Source organism: Acanthochromis polyacanthus, chromosome 2 (genome assembly GCF_021347895.1).
Source record: "Acanthochromis polyacanthus isolate Apoly-LR-REF ecotype Palm Island chromosome 2, KAUST_Apoly_ChrSc, whole genome shotgun sequence".
In the NCBI taxonomy this organism is placed as follows: domain Eukaryota; kingdom Metazoa; phylum Chordata; class Actinopteri; family Pomacentridae; genus Acanthochromis; species Acanthochromis polyacanthus.
Window position 1 is genome coordinate 37,213,047 of NC_067114.1, and position 21,732 is coordinate 37,234,778.

The 21,732-nt window shown below is 39.7% G+C and overlaps 1 protein-coding gene across 1 annotated transcript; it reads left to right on the forward strand.

The window, feature by feature from the left end:
• The first annotated feature begins 1,992 nt into the window (after positions 1-1,992).
• Positions 1,993-15,424, forward strand: shcbp1 (SHC SH2-domain binding protein 1). The gene is made up of 13 exons (XM_022217559.2): positions 1,993-3,780; positions 6,460-6,666; positions 6,759-6,874; positions 7,525-7,733; positions 7,826-7,921; positions 8,011-8,241; positions 8,371-8,548; positions 9,626-9,746; positions 11,801-11,932; positions 12,482-12,600; positions 12,823-12,909; positions 14,237-14,375; positions 14,463-15,424. Exons 1-13 carry the CDS (start codon positions 3,633-3,635, stop codon positions 14,798-14,800), a joined length of 2,121 nt encoding a protein of 706 aa, XP_022073251.1. The 5' UTR covers positions 1,993-3,632; the 3' UTR covers positions 14,801-15,424.
• Positions 15,425-21,732: the final 6,308 nt, after the last annotated feature.

Below are 21,732 nucleotides of genomic sequence, written 5' to 3' on the forward strand. Positions count from 1 at the left end.
TGCGATCAAGTAGCAACACACCAAAGAAAAACAACAGTAACCTTTTTCAGATCCAGCACCACGGGTAAGGAGAAGCTCGCTCAAGTGCAGCAGATTGGAAGGCCACTGCTGAAAGTTGTGAATGAAATTCCAACAAGATCAAACATCACAAACCATATCCTGGAAAGAATTAATCAAACAAAGGAGCTAGTGTGGGTATCTCTGGCCTCTTTAAGAACTGACCTCTCCCCACTTTCTGCAGAAGATCACAAGATCATTCAAGAAACACTCAGTGTGCTTGCTCTGTTCAATGAAGCTATAGGGGAGCTGTAGAATAAGAACGAGTGTCTGGTTTCAAGGTAATGCCAGTGCTGAAAATGCTGCGCCATGCACTGCTATGTAATGTCTCAAATGTGACCAACAGCAACATTGACAAGCTGAGAAGGAGGGTCACAGAGACAGTCTAGAGTCACTTAGTGTGAGGATACTTTGTACAGTGTTGGCCCCAAGACACAAAAGTCTTCAAAGTTCATGAAAAGTCAATGAAGCAGTCAAATGTTTGACAGCAGAGTGTGCAGCTGAAATGAGGACCCCTCAGCCAACCCCATCAGCTGCTATTGTAGCAACATGGGAAGAGACACAACCTCGACCTTCATCCCAACTGTTACCACCAGAACTTGTTGATTTTGTGTATTTAACTCTTGGGTCATGTGAGTTGTAATTTATTACTAATTATTGTTTTCATAAGTAACAATCTGTGGCAGCAGCTGGATTCAGACATCTTAGAAAGCAGGATGAATTTGAATGCGACTCCAGACGCCATAACTGAGCTCCAGTGGTACCTGCCCAAGATCAACACTCCATAAATGCAAGAACCTCTGGAATATTGGAAAATGACAGACATACCTATCAACAGTTCCACAAACTTGCACTGAAATATTTATGTATGCCCTCCTCTTCTGTCCCATGTGAGAGAGTAGGATAAAAGCAGGAGAACTGGTTTCAAAGAAACAAAATCACCTTGGGCCTAACATGCTGCAAAAACTCTTTTTTTTCTCAATAAAAAGGCCTAAACCCTGCTTTGTCCATTCAATAACATGTTCACAAGCACTCAAATGTTCACAAGCACTCAAATTTTATGTGAGTTTTACAAAACTTTTACATTAATTTGACATTTTCCCTTATGTTCCCTTGCTTTTTTGTCAATTCTGCTTTTGACACACTGTATTAGACAGTCATGTTGCATTTGTTATATTCAGAATAATTGGAATACACACAGTTTTCTTTCATTCAGTCAACACTTGATAATTTCTTTTAGCCACTTGGTGGTCATATGCCAGAAGGAATGAAACTGGTTCAGTGGCAGTCTTTCTTCATGTTGCCTGCGATGAATTATCGAGTCCAGCAGATATCACCCTTGAGCCATACACAAACACAGTGTCAACAGAGGTGCCACACACCCCATGAGACGTCATCAATCCATCACTACTTTTCAGCAGTCAGTCCATCCCAGCTGACTATGGGTGAAGGCAGGGAACACCCTGGATAGGTCACCAGACTATCACAGGGCTACACAGAGATACAAACAATCACACTCGTATTCACACCTACAGACTATTTAGATTCAGGTTAACCTCAGCATGTCTTTGGACTGTGGGAGGAAGCTGGAGAACTCGGTGAGAACCCATGATGCACAAGGACAACATGCAAACTCCATAAAGAAAGTTCAGAAGTGAACCAGAGATCTGCTATCCATGACGTGACAGTGCTAACCACACCAATTATTAAGTCTTTTTTATTTATTTATTTTCATTGTAGAATGTATGTGCTTGTGTTGAGTTATATTAGAAGTTTGCTTTCATGTATCCTGAAATTCCAGAATTCTATGCATGTATGAGGTAAACATGTCATGTTTGATATTTTTTTAATCACATGTTCAGCTGAATTTCAGATTTGAAATGACTCTGGATATTTTTCATTTTGATTTTGTGTTTAAGTCATGAAGTCAAATTGAGTTCTAAAGGTACTTGGCCTCTCTCCTGGACAGTGAAGCTCTGACATGTCCGTGGTTGGTTAGACACTATTTAAAGTGGGCTCCAAAATCTGGAATCCAATGCAGGCTTTCTCTATATTTTATTGGGCTTTTAACATGTTTTTCTCCTACTTCATTTGGACTTTCTTTTCTATGTTTCATTTCAAATTGGACTTCCTCAGTGAACTTTTACAATATAATAGTACAAATCTTTTCTTTGTAACTACGAGCTTTGGCTCTTAATATTTTGACTTTGGCACATTTTCTACGCAAAGGTGCCATTCTGTCTCTGTATTCCTGAACAAACTCATCCAGCAGATTCAGCACATCCTGCTGTACCTCCTTCTCCCTGCTCCTGACATTATATGCTGATCCTGCAAACAGTGCAAAGGCTATGCAAGGATTACTTTCTTTCTGTTAAACAAGTGTTCAGAAATTACAATTGGCTTTTTAATTCCATAACATCTCCAAATTGATCACTGCTTTGCTGTGCTTCCAGCAACGATCACAGTTAATTTAAATTTTTTCTGTCTGTATTCAACCATTAACTTTCTGTTGTTAACCACGCCTGACGAGTACGTCAGCGGGGTTACTGCATTCGCTTCGGTATCTGGCTGGCTGGGTAAGTATGTATGTGTGTGTATGTCCGTTCATGGGCGTGGCTCTGCCATCTACTGAGGGCTCGTCTAGTTTTTTATGTCATTGTTGTCTTATTTGTTTGTTTGTAGCAGTACTTGATAAATGATGTACTATGTAGTGTCAGTAGTAACATGTAGTTCTTTGTTTGGGAACTGGAGGTCAATGAAATCACAGTTCATAAAATCAGATTTTAAGTAAATTTGAAAATGTATTAATATTCAATCTGAAATCTTAATAAGACATTTCTGAATGTTGTATTTGGCATTGCCCCAGATAAATCAGTGTAAGTCCAATGAATAGCTTGAAATGGTACAAAGGTAAGCGATGAACTGCCAGATGCGAGGTAAGAAAAAAGATAAGGTTACCCAAAACTGAAAAATAATGTACGTTATACAAAAAGGCCTTTTCCAGAGAACAAGAAATAGGATAAAAACTTCAAGCTGCTCTGCAGAAATGGAGAGTGATCAACCCTTCAAAGTTGGTGCTACCAAATCCTACAGGTGTCCGAGTTTTGTTTTTTTGTTTTTGATTACTTCTAACCCCCTCTGTCTGCATGAAAGTAATGCTGGAACCAGAGGTGGACAGTAACATTTACTTCAGTGCTGTGTTTAAGTAAATGTTTTGAGTATCTGTACTTTACTTGAGTATTTTGTCTTTTTGGAAATTTATTACTTTCACTCCTCTACATTTCAAAGACAAATATTGTGCTTTGAACCATGGGCTGTACAATATTTTCTTTATTTCAAAGCGTTATGCGCATGCTCAATATTTATCCCCTTTCCCCCATCTATGCTTTCCCCATTAGCTGAAAAGTTGTTTCGGTGCCAGGGGCGGGGCTTCCCACTGCTGCCGTGCTCTGATTGGCTCTGGTTGAGCAGACTGGCCTGTTTGAAAGTAACCGGGTGTCTGCTTGTGGCTGTTTGTCGCTGCACTCTGGCTTTAGTTCAATAACAGAAGTCTCGGTTGTTCCTTTACGTTCTTCATGGAGCGGGAATCACGGGAAACTGCGAGCATCGAAAACGACATGTCGGACCTGGTTTTGGCTGACGCGGATTCTGCCGTTAAAGTACAAGTCGACACAGGCAACGGCTCTTCTGAAGAGAGCTATCATGTGCCGAATGTATCTCAAGGTAATAATAAAGCGCAGCATGTATCTACTGAACCAGCACTAGTTAACGAGAACAGTGAGTCTACAGTTAATCTGAACAGTGTTTAACTAGTCTGGCCTTATGTAACGTTAAATGCGAGTTGTTGTGCTTTTTAACACCATGTTGTATATCAGAGGGATGATTCCCCCTTTGTCCTCCTTTTTTTAAATGGTTTCTACTCTCATAACGCTGTGCAGTCAGTGGTTTACTTTCCTAATCAGATCTAGCCTCACAGAAAGGTGGTGGCGTTCAGGTTTAACTGGTGACAGCAACGTTTCTGAGACAGATGTTTGATGGGCGTGGCCTGGTAGGACCCCTGACCGACTAACCTGGAAATAAATGACCCATTTTATAAAATGTACGTATATGGAGTGTATCTCTCTGTCTGGCTTATACCTAAAGCTGCCTACCTTACCTTTTTACTCACCTATTTTCTACTTCCCAAATTAATTCTGCACTTATATGGCTATTTGCTGATCCATCTGTCTACTACACCACCAACACTGATCAAAAGAGTCACAGACAGTCAGGTCATATGCTAAACTGAGGAATCAGTGATTAGACACATACTAAAAACTTACAATAACAAAAAACATGAACAACAGCAGGTTCTCAGACAAATTCTCTAACCCCAGTCACTCTCACTTTCTTACACGCAATCATTCTGTCACACCAGCATTCACTATGTGTAGCTCTCATGGTTAAATCTACCTCCTAAGTCACTTTCTCTTCACTAAACCCACTAGGGTGTGATGGGTCAGCCAACCTTATATAGATACATGTGCTCCATCAATTCTCTCCTCCTTTTTACATCAATTAGACAATTTTTCCAAGTGTTCCTAAAACTTGAAACACTTGGGAAAGTGAGATCAAACTGTGCAAGTTTTACTGTGAGAAGTATTTACTTTTATAGGATTCCATGCATTTGGATACAACCCCATGAAGACATGTACCAGTGAGACATGTTTTGCTTTTATGCATGATTCATCTGTTTATTTTTATATTTTCAGTGTCTGTGCATCGGTTTTGTATGTTTCACTTAGAGTCGAAAAATGTAGCAACATGATCTTATTTAGTCTATATTTTTATTCATTCTTATTTTATTGTTTTGAGATTGTGCCGCTTGTTTTAAACAGTAGCTGAGAGTCTAGTATGGGGGTGTGCTGAATTAAGCCTTGTTAGCATTAATATTCTCTTCTCTTTATTATTGTCCTACTTGTTTGTAAATGATCTCAATACCTTTCATTTTTCATTCTACAGAATCAGTGCATTGTATATACAGCGCACTGATTCTTTAGAATACGATGTTAATTAACTTGTTTTGTCCCAGTAAAATGAATAAATACAGAATAACAGGGGGGAAAATCAGATAGAAGCATATCTACATTCTGAAGGCAGAAATGAGAAATCACTGGTTAAAATGTGATCAGATGGCTTATATAATCTCATTGTCTTATTTCAAATGTCTTTAAAAGTAAAACAACTCAGATCCGCCCATTTAATGGCAGTAATGTTTGAAAACGGTAGCAGTACTTTTCGTGCTGTTTCTGTCACACCATCAACTGAAGCCACAAACTGTCTGGTGTAGATCTTCACTGTACCGCTGCATAGTGTTATTTCCAATCAGCTGAGTGGAAGCCTTCATTAAAACGTGTATTTTACTTGTAGACTGAACAGCCGTGAGTCAGAACAGAGCGATAACGACATGTGGAACCAGTGTTAAAGCTGACAAGAAGGGTCGCTTTGGCGTTTGTGTTTTTTTGCAACGGCCACCTCGCTTATCACCAGTTAATTTAACCCCAGTTAACCTTGAACACCTGCCACGCCTCAGCAGGTACTCAGTTCCTGTCCTCACCTCTGCTTATCTGAAGGTCGAGGTGTCCTTGGGCAAGACAGTGAGTCCAAAACTGCTCTTGCTGTTTAGACCACCATGCGTGATGGTTCCAGTTTCTGCTCATACATACAGGTCACAGAGATAAATCAGCTGCTCTGAAAGATTACTAATCAGTGATCTTTAAAGAAGCCACAAATTCCTTTAAACATGCTTAATGTTGTTTTGCAGGTAAGGGTTTTCATCCCTACTACAGCAGGACTGTGCAGCGATTAACACGTCATCAGCTTCCAGTTGTGAATGTGTGTAACTGTGTCAGCAATGCTGTTTTTTAGCGAATTAAATGAACAAAAGTCGCTGAGAGACTGAAACTGGGTCTGTTTGTCTGACGCGCTAACAAAAGAATCCACTGAGATTTGCAACGAATAAATTTCACCTTTTATTTAAGAAAAAAGATAGTAAACTCAGGGTAACGTGCACAAAGTCATATCAAAGCAATCGAAGAAAAATAGCAGTCAACAAAAATACAGCGACCCAGCTCACCCTCTCTCAAACAAAGGAAAAAAATCAAGACAGGTGAACAGGTGAATATATTCGCTTGATTATCCCCGCCCATGTGCAGGTGACCCGCTATCAATCTAGCCAACATAATCACAAAATAATTTTGTAACCAAACAATTAATATAGCCCTTAACCTTATAATAAAAGTATTCTTTTATGGCTCCTACACTGTTGCTGAAACTTCCTTGTCTAAATAAAGATTGTAAATAAATTAAATGGATGACTTGCTTTGGCCCACAAAAGAGAAAAGATTCATGTGTTTCCAACAGCTTTGTTTCATAATGAAGAAGAGGGTGAAGAGGAGGATGGCGATGACAGTGATGATGACAGCGGCACAGACCACTTCAGCACTGAAAAGTCAGGGACCCAGCTGCAGAGATGTGAGCGAGCTGGAGGAGGGAATCTTCCTGACACGTTCCAGACCAGCCACCTGCTCTTCTATGAGAGGTTCAAGGCGTACCAGGACTACATGCTCGGTAATCCATTCTGACTCAAATGCAAAAAGAATCTTTACTCAGAGACATTAGAATCCTGTATGTTGGTCCAAATCTGCTATGTTTGCTTGTAGGAGACTGTAAGCCCTCAGAGGTGAAGCCCTTCACAGCAGACTACCTAGAGAAAGTGGTGGAGCCGTGTGACTGGTTGGCTCTATGGTCTACTGATGTCTTTGATGTTCTGGTGGAGGTGAGAATAACTGTCACACATATCTCTGTTGATATTTTAAATGTAGCTTTGCTTTCACAAAGCTGAACTGTCTTGCCTCATGTAGTTGCTGCTGTCTTTAACCTGCATTTTCATTCATTTCATCAGACAATATAGGTTTCATATAAGATTAAAGTTAGTCCAGAATAATTCTTCCCATCTGTCACTGTGTGTGCCTCTCTAATGACACATGGAAATTAATTCTACTGTATGCGCGTTTAGAGAAAGTCGGTGTTAACTTAAAAAATAATAACTTTAGAGAGACGCAAGCACAACACTGATGGACCTGCGTTTAAAGATTGGAGAAGAGAGAAAAAATAGACACACACACACATGTAGACATATGCAGACCCAATCTGCTTTAAAGCTCTCTGTCACTTCTAAGACAGTCTTCTACAGTTCCTGAATAATTTGTTACATCGCTAAATCCTTCGATAACTGGCCCACTCCAGTCTGCATTATTCCAACCAAATAGTCTGTGTACCATTCATACCTAAATGAGGGTGAAAATCCTGTCATCATAGAGGGAGGAGTTGAGGTGAGCAGGCACATGGGAGGTGAGCAGGCACCAAAATACATCTGTGTGGCTACACAAAAAGTGTATTCCAGTGTACAATTGTTTATAATTTCAGGTGGAAGATTTGGACTTGAAGGATCTGAAGGCATGTGTAAGGCTGGTGCTACCTCTGCAGTGTGAAACCAAAGGCTGTGAACTAACTGAAGATGCCATGAAATCTCTTCTGGAGGCAACTCAGCATAAAGTCCCCCTACAGCAGCTGCTGGTGGTCTATGAGGAGTCTGGGGACTTTGACCAGACTGCCCTGGCTCTTGAGCACCTCAGGTAGGACTGTACTGATTCAGCCTGTGTCTGCTGATTGCACCCATGCCAGGAGTTGATGTGCTGTTGTGCGTCCACATATCCCTGCACCACAGGTTTTTCTATAAACACATCTGGAGACAGTGGGATGAGGAAGATGAAGATGATGATTTTGACTACTTTGTACGTTGTGTAGAGCCTCGTCTCAGACTGTAAGTACACCCTGAGTCACATCTAGCATTTCTAAACATTGGTTTGTACCCATGAGCCGTTCCCATGTTGTAAAATGCATCACTTTCAGCTACTACGACATGTTAGAGGACAGAGTCCCAGCAGGCCTGATAGCAGAGTACCAGTCCTTACTGGAGAAATGCTCCCAGTGCTTCCAGCAGTTTTCCGTGCTGCGCAATGGCCTCAGCACTGACTCAGACTCTGAACTGGATAATGTGTCCATGGTTGAGGGCCTGAAGCTGTGCGACCAGGTGGAGACATTTAAGCGTAAGCTACACATCATCGAGAACCCCCTATTAAGGTAAGACATCTCTGTGTGGCCTTCTTCCGACTTCTCACAAATGGCCAGCACCATCGCTGTTGAGTCCTCTTCGCCTCTCTTCCAACTTTTTCACAACATGGACCTTTACTTCTGTCTACACCTCTCCAGGTATGTGCTAGCCTACAAAGGAAATGCCAGGCAGCAGTGTGTGCAGAGCCGTGGGCCCAGAGAATCGGGTATGAAGGTGGTTCATGTGGTTACAGCCTCCTGCAGCTCTATCCAGCTTCAGTCTCTCCTAAATGCTAGACTGATGCCTCTCTGTTCCTCTAAGGACGCTGAGATCCAGGTCAGTAAAACACATGTTTGCAGTGAACATGGCTGGCTTCTGACAGAAGTTCATTTTGGGAAAACACAGGGATGCATTAAACTCTCACAGCAACAGAACTGTCAAGACTCATTATTTTCATGAGCAAATTTCACTGTGCAAAACATTAACAGAGCAAGTTCTCAAGTACATACAACAACACTTTCACAAGTTAAAACCAGGCGTAAACTAACCGTGACGTCACCCGTTGGTTTCAACGCCGAGAAAATGAAGCCCGGATTTTGCAACTTCCTGGTCGCCGTTTTGGATTTTTTTTGGAGCCAGTGACGTAAAAAGCGTCATCAAACAGACTGGACCGGAGAGCAACTAGGGGCAGGATTGGCTGAGGACACCCTTATCCTGCCCACATTTTACTGCAGAGGCTTCTGTTGCTGTCTATCAAGTATAGCCACGCCCCCTGGCTCCGCCAACTTTAACGATTTATTTAAATTTCAGTATTGATTTATTTTAAGATCGGCCACCTGATCTCTCATTTTGACCATGAAAACTAACGGGAAAAAATCCTGAGCCGTAGAAAATCAGTCTATCAAATTTTATTTTTTCCAAAAATGAATTGGGGTCTATGGAGAAAAAAGCTTCTCGGAGCCAACCCTAGTGGACGGCGTGATATTGCAAGTTTTTGACACTTCCGGGTTGGCTTCAATTCTGGAGCCAGATGGTACGTCCACTATATATACAGTCTATGGTTAAAACTCTTAATATCAACAGTGCCTTTAAGGTCAGCTGTAGATGAGGAAGAGTCTCACAGTAAAATCTGGTAAATGAGCTTGCTGCCACCACTTTTAATCACACAGACTGTGGAGCCAGAAGAAGTGTACACTCAGCATAATGCTCATTATACAGCAAATAACAAAACTGTTGACTGCTATTGAAATGAAAAACGCACGTCTGTTTTTTTAACACCTAGTGTGACTGAAGATAGGTTTGTCCTGAAGGTGGAGCCAGAGAAGAGCCAACAGTGTTCTCATTGCGTCCACTGCTAAGACTAAGCTGCATGGTATATAAAAACACGGTGGGTGAGCTTTGTCGTGTGTTTAGTTCCACAGAGAGCCAGTATCAGCAGTGGATTCATGCCATCAGGGTGACGTGGTGATCATTCTCCCAGGGATCTACAGTGTCGACAGGTCCATTTTCATACCAGATTCCATCACTGTAGAAGGTAGGAAAAAACACTGTCTCTTTCATGTTTTCATTTAGAGCTATTTTATTTAATGTCATTATCCCATGTTGTTAAATGAGCTGATGACGGTGTTGTGTACCTTCTCAGTCAGATCAGTCGCATGAAGACATGATGCAGGAACATGTGGACTGATGCCACAGATGACGAGCAAATCAGACAATATTTTTTGTAGTTTTGATTTCTCTTTTATTCAGAGCATGGTAACTCTTTTATTTATCTCTACGTTTACAAATAGTGATGCATGATACTGGATTTTGCACATATCCAATATGCTGATATTTTCCTACTCATTTTGGCAAATACCTGATACAAATTAGAATATAATGAAAAAGTTTTCTCCATCAGTTATTTAAGAAAGTAAGAATTTAATATGGTGTAAACTCACTACTTATGAAATAAAATATATCCTATACAGGGTTAGATCTTAACTTTTGTCTGCACTAACGACCCGGGCTAGTAGCTTGCAAAATGCATTAGCCCGCAGAATGTTGCACTAGCCCGTTACTTGAAGCCCCCCCGTCGGACGTTATGGAATATTCGGATATTAGTCTTTAATAGGGCCCGATTATTCAGAGGCCAGAAACCAGTATTCGGGCCAGCCCTACTATGCTCATAACTAACTTACACAGCACTAAGGAACACCTATTTCTCAATCTGAAAGTCACATGTATTTCAATTCTAAAAACTAACAGATTTTGAGACTTCTTGAATCTCCACACTCACCAGGTTATGCTCCCTGCGCTCAGAATCGCTGGCCATCTGGATAAGCCCATTAAAAGCTATGCTATCTTGCAAATTCACTGCAAAACTCCTCACTACATTTCAAACAAACTTTTCAAACATGGCTGACATCACCCCACCTTACTGCCCTGTCATCTACCCTAAGTTACAGATTCTGTATAGTGGTGCCATCGTGTGGCAAGTTAAGCACTTATCATGGTGCAACAAAGTTACCTGTGTCAATGAACAATGACATCAACAATACATTACAATAGAAATAGAGTGAACTTAAAAAGTTTTGCACTAGCCAGCACGGGCTAGTAGCAGAGATTTTGCACTAGCCCGTGGATATTTGCACTAGCCACGGGCTAGCAGGCTAGTGTTAAGATCTAACCCTGCTATAGCTCAAAAACTTTAAAAAGTTATCTTAAAATATTAGAATATTTTATTGAGTTTGATTAAATTACTGTTTAAACAGTGTAAATACCACGTATCCCTTGGTCTCGTTCCGTACATGTAACCACAATCATGGGGAAGGTGCATTCCTACACTAGAGACAATGTCAAAAGCACCTTACCTTGATTAAGAAGAAAAATGGCTGGACTGAGTGCTCTATATGCGATGCACTCTTTGACTACTTTACGTTAACACGCTTTCTGCGAGCTAAAGGTACAACAAAAGAAGTTTTCTTTACACTAGAATAGCCGTAAAAGATGACATGCTCACTTTACTCTGTATACTGTGTACTTGTGTTTGCTGACTGCCTTGAGGAATGAGGTCTGCATTTGAAACTGAACTAGGTGATTATGCATCTAGATGTGTTAAACAACCCCCTGAAGGACAAGGGCTTTTAGTGCAATCTAATATTCACACAAGCACTTTAGAGTGATTATAGAGCTGCTGTTATGCTCATCTGCACGCTGTTGCATCTTGATACCAGCTATGTATGTATGCAGTATATTTAATGCCAGATCCTTACATCATAACGGTAAACTTATGAATTAGTTTCATTGCTGGCTTGTACTTTGTATGTATCATCTATGTTACTCTGATCGTATCCCAATGTGTGGTATGGGTTTCCTTGTCCCCCACCCCCCTCTTCTCTTGTCACGCTCCCTCCCATTTCCTCACCCCCTCTACCTCTTCTGCCACTGTCACCTCAGGGCTTGCTCTGGGGTTTCAGGCATATGAGTTCTGTGAAGCGTCTTGAGACAATTTCAATTGTAATTGGTGCTATATAAATAAAATTGAATTGAATTGAACTGAACTGTGTAATGACAGAATTCTTGGTAACTGTGTGGTCTGTGTGCCAGGCTTTGGGTTCCCTGATGAAGTGGTGATTGAGAAGAAAACCAAAGGCGACTCATTTGTGGAGTCAACAGGAGCTGATGTCAGACTGTCCAACATCAAGTTCATCCAACATGATGCTATTGAAGGCATTCTGTGTGAGTACTCCATACGTAAAACAGTTACAATGGGGAACCTCCTCAAGAGTTCACTTGTAAAGAGAAAAGCTGGCCAAGTAATGCTGTGGAAACTACTACATGTTGGAATTGCATTGAGCAGCTGTCATTAAAATAAAGGCTGTAAATGGTCCAATTTGAACATTTGGACATTTGTCAGGGTTCAGGTGCAGCAAACAGACACAATCCTTCACTCGATCCAATGCCTTTTACTTTTTAAATCTCCATCAAATCTTCACATTACCTTGTAACTGCCATGTTGTGACGATGGACCAACAACTAAAAGCGAAGCGGTTTACATGGTATTTACAGGTGTACGTAAACTTTGAATCACAATTGTGTATGTATATAAGTGTGTGTAATATTTGTGTATAATATGCACATACATACATACTCACTCACACAGTTACATACGTACACATATACACTGTATACGTGTACTTTTCATGTATATGTGTAGTGTAAAATAATGATTCTTGTTCACATGCTCGGTCTGTTTTAATGTCATTGTTCCTGTCTGTTGATTGTCAGGTGTGCGTCAGGGAACTCTGAACATGGAAAACTGTGTGCTGCAGTGTGAGACCACTGGAGTTATTGTCCGAACATCTGCCCGTCTCACAATGAACATGTGTGACCTCTATGGATCCAAGGTGGGTGCATAATGAAAGCACCTGTAACACATTACTTTTTAGTTTTGTTTGTTTTTTTTAAAAACAGTGCCTTTACTAGACACAGTTTCTGAATGACCACATACACATTCCTGGGCTTTCTCTGCTGGTTTGTTCTGTGACAGAAATAATCTATGTAGTTTATAGATTGGTGTTCTGCTGATTATGCATGTAGTCTGTTATATTGCTGTGTGCTTTATGCAGGGGGCAGGTGTGGAGATTTACCCTGGCAGTGTTTGCAGTCTGGTTGGTAATGGCATCCATCACTGTAAGGACGGGATTCTCATCAAGGTGACACAATGCCTGCAGACACTCCTAAAACAGTTGGAATGTGTCTGTATTTTAGCTTATAAAATATAAAAAGTACTTTTTCATATATACTGAGTCAACATGTTTAACCCCAGTTTGTCGAGTTGCCTATAAATGCATTCACCATTCACCCTGGAACTTTTTCCCTTCTGATGCTTTTCAGCATTGAACCATGGTCCATTTAATTAACCTTTTTTGAAAAGACATTACAATTATATTTTATTGTCAGTTTGAAAAAGAAATTGATTTGTACAAACTAATGTCGATTGATTAGAAAAATTAAATGTGAAATCATTTATTTTACATTTTACATCAGTGTTCACTCCCGATTATTCAGTATTTAGTAGATGCCCCTTTGGCCACAATTATAGCACTGAGCCTGTATGGATAGGTCTCGGTCACCCTGGTCCGTCCAGATGCTGCAATTTTATCCCATTCGTCTTTGCAAAACTCCTCTTGAGTAAACAACCCTTTTCATGTCCAGGCACAAATTCTTGATTAGTTTAAGGTTTGGGCTCTGACTCAGTCACTCCCAAACATTCATCTTTTTTTAGCAGGCTGAAAAACAAAAGTACTCCCAAGTGGCTGTCATCAGTCAGCATTGGGTTATTCTTCAATATTTCCTTATCCTTTACTTCATTCTTATTACCCTCTACCTTCATAAGCCAATAAGCTCTCAGCCTCCAAAGCTTGTAACTCCTTAAGAGAAGTCATGGATGGCTTGGTGGCCATTTTTCACGTTATCGCTTAGTTTTTTTAAGGATGGCCTGTACTAGACAGATTTGCACATGTGCCATATTCCCTCATTTCTAAATGATTTGACTGTGTTCCAAGGGATGTTCAATGACTTTGAATTTTCTTGTATCTATCCCATAACTTAAACTTTTCAGTAACCTTTCTCAGAGTTGCTTGCAGTGTTCTTTAGTCTTTGTGGTGTAGTTATATCCAGGAGTACTGGTTCACCACTGATTGGACCTTTCAGATACATGTGTCTTTATACTATAATCACTGAGACACATTCACTGCACGCAGATAATCTCCGTTTCACTGATTGTGTGACATCGAGCACCAACTGGTTGCAGCTGTATTGAATTAACAGTCTGCTGTTGCAGAATCTAGGAAGTGGCTCAAAGGCTTTGTCAACACTAGACAGATGTCAAGCCATGTATCTAACTCAGAAATGGGACCAGTAGATATAAATCTATGTGATGATGACACTTAATCAACAACTAAATGTCTGTGCAAAACATGAACTGTTTGTCGGATTTTTGATAAATCAGCACTCTCAAAAGTCAATGTATGTGTGTAGGACTTTGCTGATGAGCTAGATGTGATGCCATCCATTACCATGGAGAACAACGTTGTACACAACAATGAAGGCTATGGGGTGGTTCTAGTGAAACCCAACAATGCCAAACAACACAGTGGTCCTGTGGAAAAAAGTGAAGGTATGTAGAACTTTGATAAAAAGGCAGTTGTGGTGGTTAAAAGCTTGGTACAAAATCAATATTTAACTAACCTTTTGTTCCCCAAAGACCCAGATGCACAGACAGCTGAAGACAAACAGACAGATCTTCACTTCATCTCCACAGTGTCGACAACATCATCATCAGCAACATCAACAACCACTGCCCCAACCAGCAGCAGCTCGGCAGGTTTTCAGCCTGAGCCAGTAGCCAAAAACAGCATGGACGGGGACACTGCCTCCTCCACAGGCCAGAAGTGGCAGTTAAGTCGTCAGCTGAGCAGAAACAAAGAAATGTCCTGCAGCCGAGCAGTCGAGGATCTGATGGACCACCAGCTCTTTGTCTCTATTCAGGGAAACCAGTTTAAACGTAATGGCATGGGTGACTTTGGGACCTTTTTGTACTGAGAGACACATTGAGACTGAACGTTAACACTGTAAGAACACGCACAGCTTTTAACATTCATTCTGTTTTTGGGCAAAAAGATTCCAAGACTAATTCACAACTATCCATTAAGGAGTTGTAAAGACATTTTTTAAGGATGTGAACTTATTTACCGTGTAAGCTAGCTGTGTATGTTTCTATCCGCACTCTGACGCTGGCATTCAGTGATGGTAAATGGATTTCTGCTTGTGATTTTGCCAAAATGCTTTTATTGTATTTATGCCTTTGGGTTCCTGATGCTACTTCAAATGTTTTTTGTGCAATGCAATTCTTTTAGTTTGAAATCCACTAGTCACTTTTAGTGAGGTTTTGGTTGTTTGACTTCTGATCAGCAAAATGTTGTCTTCTAGGTTGTGGCTTGTGAAAAGCAAAGTTGATAATTTCAAGTTCACACAGTTCTTGTTATGAGTTAAATTTGATTTTCACATGGTATTTCCCATGTTTTTAAAGGTGTAAGTGATGTACTTTGTGGTTGAAGGAAGTTTCAGCATTCAGGTTGACATGTTCTACAAGGAGACGTCCAATAAAAATAAACTAGTTTTATCATTTAAAAAAATCTAAACTGGTAATAAAAATAAGTTTCTTTAGCCAAAACTGGTACTTATTGAAACTGAAAACATAAATATTCTGTGGACTTAAAAGGTTTGCTTTCTGAGTTCAGTTTAGGTATGGCTGACATTTAGTAGTATGTCTTTTACAAACTGAGTGGACTCCTCTCCATCGCTTATCCCTCAGAATCATTGAAATTAAGTTGTTTTCATGCAGCTAACACCAGGAGAAGAAGATGTGTTTATACATTTACAAACTACTGGATAGGAACAGGATTCTCCTTTTACAGAGACCTTGTACAGATGTGATGATACTTGGGTATCACGCTGCTGTGTTGGAGGTTTCTTTAGATAATGAGAACCATAATGAGGCCAACTGGAGAAAACCTATCCTAGTGGAAGAATTAGCTTGCATTTTACCATTTAAGATTGATTTATTATTATTTTTTTACTGCATCAAAATAACAGGTTCTTCACAAACATAAGAAAATGAGTGACTTAATTAGCCTAGCTGCGCTAGACCCCATGTTCTGAAGGCACAAGGGTCTAGGCATGCTCGACAGGGAGGGAGGCGGGCTAAAAGGTTGTCGTATCAAATCACTCTGCAGCAATCGGGTAGGTATACAACCAATCAGCGCAACAAATAGGCTGACATAGTTCCTAGAGCACTGGCGGATTGTGGCTAAGTCCCATTAGCTTCCCAACCAGTGGAGCCGCGGAGCCAACTGGTATATTAAGGATTTGCCATATCCCGTCGGCATAAGTCCAAATACGTCTTTCTTCTCAATGAAACACTTCAGTGCCGTCCTTTGTTTATCTTTCAAGTTGAATTTTAGCTTCAAATCTTTAAGGGCTGTGGCCAAAGCCGAGTCGAAAGATAACTGTTTATTGTGTGCCGGTTGTTTCTGTCAGAATCGTCACGCCTCTGTCGTCACTTCGTTATGCCCGCCTTCTGACTCTACACTTCATGGTGATTCGTCCGGCCAGTTTTAGGAGAATCCAGCCTCGAGCCTTATGGAGGGTAACTAGACCCACCCTGGCAGAGAATTAAATTCGTTGCCGTGGGTTGTCTAGCGCGGCTAGGCTATGACTTAATAGCTGTGAACCAGTGCAAGCAAAAAAAAATGACTCATCTGTTTTCATCATTCATGCCTTCAAGATCTAAACAATCTTTTCTAAAAATACATCCTGAATTGTTGTGGCAGCCCAGATCAGGTTCGTCCTGTTGGGTGACTTGGCTGCCTCTTCCAGCTCTCACATTGAAACTGAGTGAATAAGCTTTAGGTACGATCAGATTCTGTAAGACATCATGGAGGCAGGTGGAGTTTTCCTGCTGCTCCTCGCATCGCTGGGAGTTGCTTCGACGGACTCTTTTTATGGAGACAGCATCAGTTTCATGCCTCCTAAGGGGAACAGCGATGGCACATATAAGGTAGACTTTTACATTTAAATTAGATTTTCAAAATGTGTCACACTTTTAGGAAGCAGGAAGGCAAAAATAAGTCAAAACGCTGTAGAAATCAGGGTTGTAATTATAGATTAGTGTTCTTTTTTAATCAAATATTGGTGTTTGTGAGTAGAGTAGTGACTGACTTAAGGAGGCAGGTAGTAAAGAACTGTCTCTTAGCTTGTGAAACACCTGCATGTTATCCATACCAAAGTCCTCATGGTCATTGCTGTTACCTACATAGTTTTACTATCATGTGTCTGCAGTGCATTTTGGAATTTTTACAAACTTCAAAGACAAATAAGGAATTCCAGTGTCTTCTCTGTACTGAGTCCAGCAGGTCAACATAGTATTTACTCAATCCCTCTCCATGGGTCAACTAAAGAACAGAACTTTCTCTGTATGTGTCGTCAGGACTTGCTTTAGCTGAAACTTGATTTGTCAACACAGTCACAGTTTTTAATTTGACACTTTTTGTTGGAGTTTGTAAAGATATTTTAAAAGAATTTCACTAATTTTTAAAACTACATTTATGAAAAAACAGCAATAGCTGGATTTAATTTGAGTGCAATAAGTAGCATTCATACTTTGCTTCTTAGCCTCTTCTCCATACTGAGTCCAGCACATCAACATATTTTCCCTAATACCTCCAGGTGACGTTTTTCCACCGACAAAACAGCAAAGGCAGCTGCAAAAATGAATCGATCTTTACATGCGACGATGGAGTTTGCACAGATTTTCAGTCCAGTGTCCTGCCAACGGATGAAGAAGTCACTGCCAAGCCCAGGTGGTGTCAGAGTGAAGGACGCACAACTGCAACTGTCTCCACGAATAAGAACTCCTTAACTTTGAGGTGAGTCCAGTTAGCAGAAACACAACGCCTCCATCTTGCGTTTGTCTAATTAGGTGTTAGGCTTTGCTGGTATTTCATGCTGCTCAGGTGTCCTTCATAGGCTCCTCATTCACCCATAGAAAGTGAATGAGGAGCATCATGCAACTGTCAATCAATTTGTCAAACTTTATTTGTCGAGTGTAAATAAAAGGCAGTTGTAAATGTTTCACAAGCAACAGAACATAGGATGGCAAACATGGGTTAGTAAGGATGATAATATGACACAATCAGGAGTATAATTCCCTGTTTCACTGTATTCTACACAGAAGACAGGAAAGGCTGTCTAATGTAGTTATGTTCTGTATGATCCACTTATGAAAACAAACACTTGTATCCAACCTCTGATAACAATAATAATAATCATAATCATTTCCATTTATGCAGGACTTTTCCTAACAAATTTACAAAGTCTTCTACAGTCAGAAACACTATATAAGAATACAGAATGATAAATTATAATTGAATATAGATTAATTTCTTTTTTGTGTTCTGTGAAAAGTATTAAGAGACATTTGCATACTTTAACAGAGCTTGATTGGTGGCGCCAAAATGACCTCCAGGGCTGGAGTTGTGCTTCAACCGGTTCTCTGCTAATTGTAGGGATTTTCTTTTTCTTTGAAAATCTATATTTGTCATCCAGTAAGATCCCTTCTTCCTGCTGCTGTCAGACTGTAAAACCTGCTCCCAGTTGACCGCAGTAACAGACATATTTCAGTCTAATGTGGCATCACCGCATTGAACCTGTGTGTAATGAATGCCTTATACTTTAAAAAGGTCTCCATATGAGTTTTTCTACATGTATGAGTTTTTGTGATGTCATTTTTTTCTACTCATAGAAGAGTCTGTGTGATAGCTGGATTTTCTAGATATGGAAGAATCTGTACAGTGACAGCAACACTTATACTTTTGTTCAAAAAAGTTTGAAGTCACCCGGACAATTTCATGTTGTCCATGAAAACTCACTTCTATTCATGTTTTAACATAATTGTACAAGGGTTTTCTAATCATCAATGAGCCATTCAACACCATTAGCTAACACAATGTAGCATTAGAACACAGGAGTGATGGTTGCTGGAAATGTTCCTCTGTACCCCTATGGGGATGCTCCATTAAAAATCAGCTGTTTTCAACAAGAATAGTCATTTACCACATTAACAATGTCTAGAAAGGATTTCTGATTCATTTAATGTTATCTTCATTGAAAAAATGCTTTCCTTTCAAAAATAAGGACATTTTAAGTGACCCCAATCTTTTGAACAGTAGTGTCTGTATATTATGTTGTATATTTTTTTCAAATGATGTTCCTTATTTTTGTATCTTTCCCCTTTGCTGTTGTAATACTAGAAATTGCCCTGCTGAGGGATTCATGAATCTTACCACAGAAGTCTTTTTTTTTTTTAGACATACACTTCCTTTCATTCATCTGAATGTGTTGACTTCACGTCTGAATGAACACCCTTCTCATTTTTTTCTAAAAGCTTCAGCAGCAATCTTTCTCAGTAGGACTTAATCACATTTAAAAATCGCTTCAAAATGGTAGAACTGCATGCGATCTCACTGACAGATAGGCAGAAACAAGTTTGTGTAAAACCATTTCAGCACTGACATTTTTTTCTAAAATGCAGCCAAAGTCCCAAAACACCTTTCAGATCCACATTGCTCTAAAATTTCCCACCTATCACAAACCTGAACTGCCCATAAAAACAAATTTCACTGCGATGAAGACAGACTACAACTGGTTAGGAAGAGCTGAAACTGCATCGAATCACACCTAGTATACAATTAGACTAGACACAAAACAACAAAAAATTAGACACAAACCAACACATAACTAAACAATCAAAACATAAAATGACAAAAAACTGATGCAAAACGACACAAATAGGGATTCAAAATGGAAAAAAAATGAACACAAACCAGCACAAACCAGGCAAAAATCAGGGTTCAAGTCACACTGAACATTTATCACAGTTTATCAGATGCAGGTAAATCAATTTTTAAATTATAATTTTAGGTTTAGTCTTTCATTTATTATAGCATTAGGAGGAGTATTTTTGTTAAAGTGTCACTTTAACCCTTTAAGCTTCAGTCAATTCCAGCCGTTTTCAGTACAAAAAATCGCTAATATTCTATTTTTAAATAAAAAAAATTACGAAAAATACGGGGAATATTGGACGGGCATCGCGAGGTGCATTTCCTTGAAAAGGACCGATTCGGGGATTTTATACCGACTTCAGGACATGTTTTGGACAAAATAGTTTCCTGGCTTGTGTCATCTGGATGTAAAAGGTTGGATTATGACCGTTTTTTGTGGAATCTTTTTTTTTGTGTATAATAATGAACCCGGAAATGTGAGTCGCGCTGTGTGCGTTGAAGCCGTGTATAGAGAACGGATGGATGAATATTTGTTTTTGTCGGACAAATGTGTTTTTCTCACCCGCTGTGGTAATCGCATCTGAAAGTGGTTTATACCGGCAGATTCATGAGAATCTAAGCTTTCCATCGGTGTATAGTGTTTGTATAAGCGCGTTTGCGGCCGTCGGACATTCTTGAAATTCCTATGCAAATTAGTAGGTGTACCGCCGGCGGTACACTGAAGCTTTTAACAGACTGATAAAGCAGCCATGTTACATATCCGCTGTGTGAGAAGGGCGTCATGCTGGGAAAAGGCCAAATTTTAGTATTTTCCACTTCAGTTTATGCTCCTGCACAGTTGTTATGTTGAAGATTGTCACCAAAGTGGTGACGCAGATGAAAATACGAGCCAGTTTCAAAGACATGCATGTACCTCAGTTGTGGAATGATGGAAATGTGTTTCAACTGGCTCAAACTCTCAGACACTTGAATGGAGCGCAGCCACTATTGTTGACATAAATACAGGGAGTGTCTGTACTAGAACAACAGCTTAAAATGTTCCCTAGGACAAACCACAATGGTCAAAAGATTAAAAGAAAAAAAGAGTGAATATTTTGGATTCATGGTCACTATGCAAATTTTTTCTCATCAATCAGCATTTGGGAAATAGTTTCACCAAAGTGGTTACAGTTGACCTTAAATTATCAAACAATCTACTGTAAAATAAATAAAAGTATATTAAAAAGGATCTGAATCGTTGCATTAAAGTGTGCCAGTTTCACATACAGGCTGATAAATGGACTTTTCCTGCCACCCAGATTCACGAATTCTGAAGATTATCCCAGGAAATTTTCTGTAGTTTTGGTTTGCACTATACTCATATAGATACACAGAATTTTTCACTTATGCTCGTTTATTTCTAAAAAAAAAAAAAAAAAAAAAAAAATCTTCCCGTTTTAAAATTTTAAAAAAAGTCTTGTGCTGTATATGAATTTAAAATCAGCTAAATATTTCACTTATCTATTGTGTGTTTGCAAATCTAGAAAAAACCCAGATTTAATTGTAATGTTGCTAACAGACAAACCAATGCTGATGGTCACATACAGCGCCCTCCATACCCTGGTTAAGATGCATTTTTTTTTAGCTTCTAATAAATTGTGTTTTTTTCTAAATAATAGAGGACCACAATGAAAAAAAAGAGGAAAAATCTATCCTTTAATTCAAGCGCACTTATTCAGTGGAAAAGAAAAAAAATCACACATCAAGAAATATTTTTTACATCAAATCATGTGTGCCACCATTATTAGCACCCCTGATATTAATACTTTTACAACCCCATTTTGCCAACAAAACAGCACGTAATCTTGTCCTACAATACATTTTTCAAAAATTTTCAGTGTGAGTGTATGCTTCTGCAATAAAAATTGAATTTATTTTAGGTTTTCAACACATCTTAAACCAGGGGTGCCAATAATTATGGAGGGCTCTGTAATGCCGCTGCATTCCTTGGCAGAGTAATGAGAATATGAAGACGTAACATGAAAAAACCTGAAGAGGCTTGAAGTGTTTTAGTCTGTATGCCACATAAAAAACACAGAAATCCTGGAAAAATAAGAAAAACTCAACAATTCTAGAATACTCTCATCCCCTGGT

What these genes read in the sequence shown, in the direction of transcription:
- shcbp1 (XM_022217559.2), top strand. Translation starts at nt 3,633, where the DNA reads ATGGAGCGGGAATCACGGGAAACTGCGAGCATCGAAAACGACATGTCG. An exon ending in CTGGCTCTTGAGCACCTCAG is followed by an intron (nt 7,734 to 7,825) that starts GTAGGACTGTAC and finishes CCTGCACCACAG; the next exon opens with GTTTTTCTATAAACACATCT. An exon ending in CTAAGGACGCTGAGATCCAG is followed by an intron (nt 8,549 to 9,625) that starts GTCAGTAAAACA and finishes TCGTGTGTTTAG; the next exon opens with TTCCACAGAGAGCCAGTATC.